The following is a 6,340-nucleotide window of genomic DNA, read 5'->3' on the forward strand; positions in this document are numbered from 1 at the left end:
TATTACATATTCCTATATCTGAAAGTTTCAAGTTTTGCTCACCATTGTTTGTCAATGACATTATTTCTTTTTGATTTGTAGATCTTCATATTTTTAGATGCTATCTCTATGTCAGATTTAGAAATGCAAATTTATTCTCTGGAACTGTTTTCTGTATACTACTTTCATTAAATGAAAGCACTTAAATTTGGTGAAAAAGCACCACCAAATCATTGAATGAAATAACTTAATGGTAATATCATCATACACTTCCATTTAGTGTATTTCTCATTTTAGTTTGAGTTTTTATTTAAAAAGTACTTCTCTATCTTTGCTGTATCCAGTGACTAGATTCCACCTGCAATTCTTGTTCATGCTTCATTCAACCCTCTACAAAACACATTACTCAATAACTGGTTCTATCATGAAATCTCTTTTTCTGAATTTGATTCCGTGTCCCTTGTGTTAGGAATCTTGTGATTACATTAGACTGACCTTAACAATCCAGAATAATCTCCCATTTCAAGTTCCTTAACTTAATAAAATCTGCAAATTCCCTTTTACAATGTAAGGAAGATATAATATTCACAGATTCCATAGATTAGGAAATATTTTGAGAGTCATTGTTTAGCCTACCACATGTTCAAAAGAAAAGAATGCAAAAAGATATATGCCTCATCATAAGAAAGCTAAAGTTGATATTTAATCTTACAGATTTCAGGAGAAGAAGGATTACAATGAAAAAGAAAGGTATTTAAGTGATAAAAGAAACAATTTATAAAATTACATAATCCTAATTTATATGCACAAAATTACAGACCAATTCCAAACACATGAAACATGTACTAAAACAAATAGAAATAAAGAAGCAAGTTAGCAATTGCATTTGGAGATTTCAATACTTATTTCTCAGTAACTGGCAGTATAATTATGCAAATTAAAATTAATAAGGTAATATAAATATATATTTAAAATTAATAAAGAATAGTAGACTTGAATAACAATATCAACCAAATCAGTCTAATCAATATTTATAGAACACTGTATCCAAAAAAAGATCAAAATCATGAAAAAAATTATTTAAAAATTTTGCTTGTAACTTAAATAAATGTAAATATATATAACTGTAACAAAATCAAAACAAAGCAAAATGTAATTTTTTGCAATAATTCTAATATAGTAATTAGAAATAAATTTATAGCATTTATACTTTCTTTAGGAAAAAAGCCAAGAATATAAAAATGATCTGGTTTTCTGATTTAAGAAGCCAGAAAAAGTAAATTATAATCAAAGAGTATAGTTAAGAAAATTATGAAGATAATAACAGAAACAAGTAAAAAATAGAAAGCATACAATAAATAGAATCAATGGGTCAAAAGTTAGTTCATTAAAAATGTTAATAAAATTGATTATTTTTTTGGCCAGAATTACAAAGAACAAAGAGAAAAAGATACAATATTAATAATGAAGAGACATCACTACCAGTCTTACAAATACTACACTAATAACAAAAAAATAAAAGATTTTCCTTGAAAATCATAACTTCAAGGCTTCCTCAAGAAGAAATGAATAATCAAAATAGCCTTAAATGGATGGAATAAATTGTACTTAAAGTAAAAACAAAAAAACACAAAATTTAAAATCAGAGTTTCACTAATCAGTCCTATTAATATGTTTTAAATTTAAAAATTATATTTTTTCAGTAAATCATTCAGAAAATGAGGAAGAAAAAAATGACTAACTCATTTTAGGAGATCAGTATTTTCCAAATTCTAAAGCCAAATAAAATACATGAAAATGAATCAAGAAAACACACAGTAAAAAACAAACAAGCAAAAAAATCTAACGCAATACTCCTCATGAACATATATTTTAAACAATTAACAAACTACTAGAAAATATAATCTACTAATATAGAAAATGATAATCCAACATGGTCAAATGCAAGTTATTTCAGGAGTAAAAATTAATCCACTATGAGTTCCTGCCAAATCCTCACTGCCATTGCTAAAATGAAAGCTTACAATTCCAAATGTAGTTAACAAAGGTAAAATCACTTTAGAAACGATTTTACTGTCTGTTGTATAATTTATCTCACTTATATCATGCAAGTGTATTATTCTTACTTAAATAAGATAAATAAAAAAGCAAAATATCTACACAAAGCCTTGGACATTAATATCCACACGTTATTTATATAAAATTGTCATAAACCAAAAAACAAAAACTCATAAAAAATATTTGAATAAACACACAAATTCTGGTACATCTGTATACATAGTAACAAACAATAAAAATGAATTATGTGCTGATACTCAAAAGCACATAGATAAATCTCAATACCATTTTTCTGAGTGAACAAAATTAGACATTAAAGCGTAAACACCATATCTTTCCATGTATATAAAATTCTAGAAAAGACAAGTGTAATATTTAGTTATAGAAAGCACATCAAGAATTATCTTGGGCCATGGGTGGAAGGATATTGATTGGAAGAAACATAAAAGAGATATGCTTGAGTTGATGGAAATGTTCAACACAGCCTCACATTTGTCAATGGTTGCAATTAATTTTATGCTAAATTTTATCTCTATATATTTATTGTTAAAATATCATACTCTTCTTCTCCTTGTACTTTATAATTTATAATTCAAGGTATTTTAAAAATCTATTTAGTGTTTACCTTTATATGTTGTATTAAGGTGTGTTTTTTGTTTAATTAGATTAAATTTTATTTTTCTCTATGAAATTAACATATTTTTGTAACTATGATGCATTAAGATTTTATGAATTTTGCTTTTAACATTATTATATTTTAAATCCTAATATATATGTGTTCTTCAATAGGCTTTTTCTCTATTGACACATATGACTTGTTCATTTATCAATACCTCTGTTATACTAATATCTTTATAGAAAATCTCTATTTTTCTGCAAAGTTAGCTCTTGTGAACATTGATTAATCCATATATATTTTAGCGAATGCTATTACATTTCGAAAACAATCCAACTAAAATTTTTATTTGTATTGTCTAGATTCATAGATTGAATTGTACCAATTTTACGTGTTAAAAATATTTTCATGATGTCCAATAATACTTCTTAATTTATTCAGATCACTTTTTCTGTTGTTCATCATATTTTAACATTTTTTTTTGTTTTTGCACAGAAGTCTTTTATTTCTTAGGTTGAATTTTTCCTGAGCACCTTTTTATTTGTGGCAATTTGAATAGTATCTTATTTTTGCTACATTGTCTACTCGCTTTAGTACAAAATGATTTCTCTAAGTACATCCTGTTCACCAATTTTTGAATTTGAAAAAAGAAGTGCCATTTGCTTGTATGAAAATATGTATTATACTCTTTGGTTTCCAGTTGTGCATCTAAAGAGCTTGAAAATCACCAATTTATCCTAACACGTAAAAATTTGAAAACAGAGTGTTCTGCCTGCTTCCGGACGAGCAAGAAGACTTGTGCTCCGGTTCTCAGACTTCCCCAGCAGCATGGCCCCCAAACGCCAGTCTCCACTCCCGACTCAAAAGAAGAAACCAAGACCACCTCCTGCTCAGGGACTGGAGGAGACATCGGCCTCTGCAGGCTTGCCGAAGAAGGGAGAAAAAGAACAGCAAGAAGCAATTGAACACATTGATGAAATACAAAATGAAATAGACAGACTTAATGAACAAGCCAGTGAGGAGATTTTGAAAGTAGAACAGAAATATAACAAACTCCGCCAACCATTTTTTCAGAAGAGGTCAGAATTGATCGCCAAAATCCCAAATTTTTGGGTAACAACATTTGTCAACCATCCACAAGTGTCTACCCTGCTTGGGGAGGAGGACGAAGAGGCACTGCATTATTTGACCACAGTTGAAGTGACAGAATTTGAAGATATTAAATCAGGTTACAGAATATATTTTTATTTTGATGAAAATCCTTACTTTGAAAATAAATTTCTCTCCAAAGAATTTCATCTGAATGAGAGTGGTGATCCATCTTCAAAGTCCACCGAAATCGAATGGAAATCTGGAAAGGGTTTGACGAAACGTTCAAGTCAAACGCAGAATAAAGCCAGCAGGAAGAGACAGAATGAGGAACCAGAGAGCTTCTTTACCTGGTTTACTGACCATTCTGATGCAGGTGCTGATGAATTAGGAGAGGTCATCAAAGATAATATTTGGCCAAACCCATTACAATACTACTTGGTTCCTGATATGGATGATGAAGAAGGAGAAGGAGAAGAAGAAGATGATGATGATGAAGAGGAGGAAGGATTAGAAGATATTGATGAAGAAGGGGATGAGGATGAAGGCGAAGAAGATGAAGATGGTGATGAAGGGGAGGAAGGAGAGGAGGATGAAGGCAAAGATGACTAATAGAACACTGATGGATTCCAACCTTCCTTTTTTTAAATTTTCTCCAGTCCCTGGGAGCAAGTTGCAGTCTTTTTTTTTTTTTTTTCCTTCCCTCTTGTGCTCAGTCACCCTGTTTTTGAGGTCTCTTTTCTCTATATCATGGTTCTCAACTTATTTTGGTGGAAATATCTTGAACAGGATACAATGGGAAAAGAGTCTCTACCCCTTTCTGTTTGAAATTCATTTTATCCTTTCCTGTCTTAACAAAAACTGTATGGAATCACCACCACCGAGCTCTGTGGGAAAAAAGAAAAACCTGCTCCCTTCGCTCTGCTGGAAGCTGGAGGATGCTAGGCCCCTGTGTAGCCATGCATAGAATTCTAGCTTTTTCCTTCCTTTCTCTGTATATTGGGCTCAGAGAGTACACTGTGTCTCTATGTGAATATGGACAGTTAGCATTTACCAACATGTATCTGTCTACTTTCTCTTGTTTAAAAAAAGAAAAAAAACTTAAAAAAATGGGATTATAGAAGGTCAACAAAGGATGGGTTTGAGATGTTTGAGTAGGGTAAGTGGGCATTTTGACAACATGGCTTCTCCCTTGGCATGTTTAATTGTGACATTTGACAGACATCCTTGCAGTTTAAGATGACACTTTTAAAATAAATTCTCTCCTAATGATGACTTGAGCCCTGCCACTCAATGGGAGAATCAGCAGAACCTGTAGGATCTTATTTGAAATTGACATTCTCTATTGTAATTTTGTTCCTGTTTATTTTTAAATTTTCTTTTTGTTTCACTGGAAAGGAAAGATGGTGCTCAGTTTTAAACTTTAAAAGTGTACAAGTTGCTTTGTTACAATAAAACTAAATGTGTACACACACACACAAAAAAAATTTGAAAACAAAAACAAAAAAATCCTTGAAAAACCAAAAACTCTTGTTAGATCCATAAAAGATATGAGGTCACAAGTCATGCCACCCTCTCCCAAACTGGAGAAACATGTTAGAGGATACCAAGAATCACAACATACCAGAGCAGAAACCTCCACAAGAACCAGTGACTGAGTCAAAAAACCTTAATTGGTGAAAAATTGAAGTTTCAGTTTTCAGCTAGGTGTGAAGTCTTAGTCTTAAAAACTCTGGAAATATCTAGTCATAGGGAGGGGTTCCACACTTTTCTAAGTTTTACCTCCAATTGATCTCATTCTCAAAATAAAAGCTGAAGATGAGTTCTCTCAAAGTCTTGGCAAGAGGAGAGGAAAATAACCATTATAAAATATGCCTGAGCTCTCTGTTCCTAACAAGGCCTGTCCTCAGGAGAAACTAATCAGTGCTTAATCTTTTGTGGATTTATCAGTCTAACTGAATTGGGGGAAAAGAAGCACCAAATCACCACCAGCTTTTTCATGTGGAAGAGGGGAAATACTCAATTCCATCTCACTTTAGTTATTCTCTTTCACCTAAGAGGGAAGGAAAAAAAAAATAGAAACATTTATGAAGTTCAAAGTCCAGAAGCTTAAATTTACTAAGAGAATAAAACATAGCCATGAAACTCTAGAATGCTTCTCCCCCAACATCTAACCAAGATATTATGAGATTGTGATTACAGCAGTTCTTTTTTACCTAAAACATTATGTCAAGGGTGTACTAAACGCCAAAAACAAACAAACAAAAAATCATACATATGGTTTGAAGATACAGAGCTAGAATCAGAACCAGAAATGGCAGAAATGTAAAAATGTGAGGTAGGGAATATAAGACATCTACAATTAATATAGTAAGCCCTCTAATGGATCAAGTAGAGCATGTAAGGTGATATGAGCAATGTAAGCAGAGAGAAAGCCTAAGAAATAACAAAAAAGAAATCCTAGAGATAAAAAACATTGTAACTTAAAAAAAATACCTTTGATGGACTTATTAGCAGACTAGACATGCCTGAAGAGAGAATCTCTGAGCTTGAAAATATATAAATAGAAATCTCCAAAACTGGAAACTGGAGAGAATA

General features: G+C 31.4%; 1 protein-coding gene across 1 annotated transcript; it reads left to right on the top strand.

Annotated features, from left to right (window-relative positions):
* The first annotated feature begins 3,419 nt into the window (after positions 1-3,419).
* On the top strand, positions 3,420-4,833 carry LOC108310039 (protein SET-like). The gene has a single exon (XM_037741396.1). The coding sequence runs from the start codon at positions 3,482-3,484 to the stop codon at positions 4,352-4,354; it is 873 nt and encodes a 290-aa protein (XP_037597324.1). The 5' UTR covers positions 3,420-3,481; the 3' UTR covers positions 4,355-4,833.
* The last annotated feature ends 1,507 nt before the right edge of the window (positions 4,834-6,340 follow it).

This window comes from Cebus imitator, unplaced genomic scaffold, assembly GCF_001604975.1.
Source record: "Cebus imitator isolate Cc_AM_T3 unplaced genomic scaffold, Cebus_imitator-1.0 Scaffold100, whole genome shotgun sequence".
NCBI classification, from domain to species: domain Eukaryota; kingdom Metazoa; phylum Chordata; class Mammalia; order Primates; family Cebidae; genus Cebus; species Cebus imitator.

Excerpts from the sequence above, each read along its gene's own strand:
- LOC108310039 (XM_037741396.1), top strand. The coding sequence starts at position 3,482 with ATGGCCCCCAAACGCCAGTCTCCACTCCCGACTCAAAAGAAGAAACCA.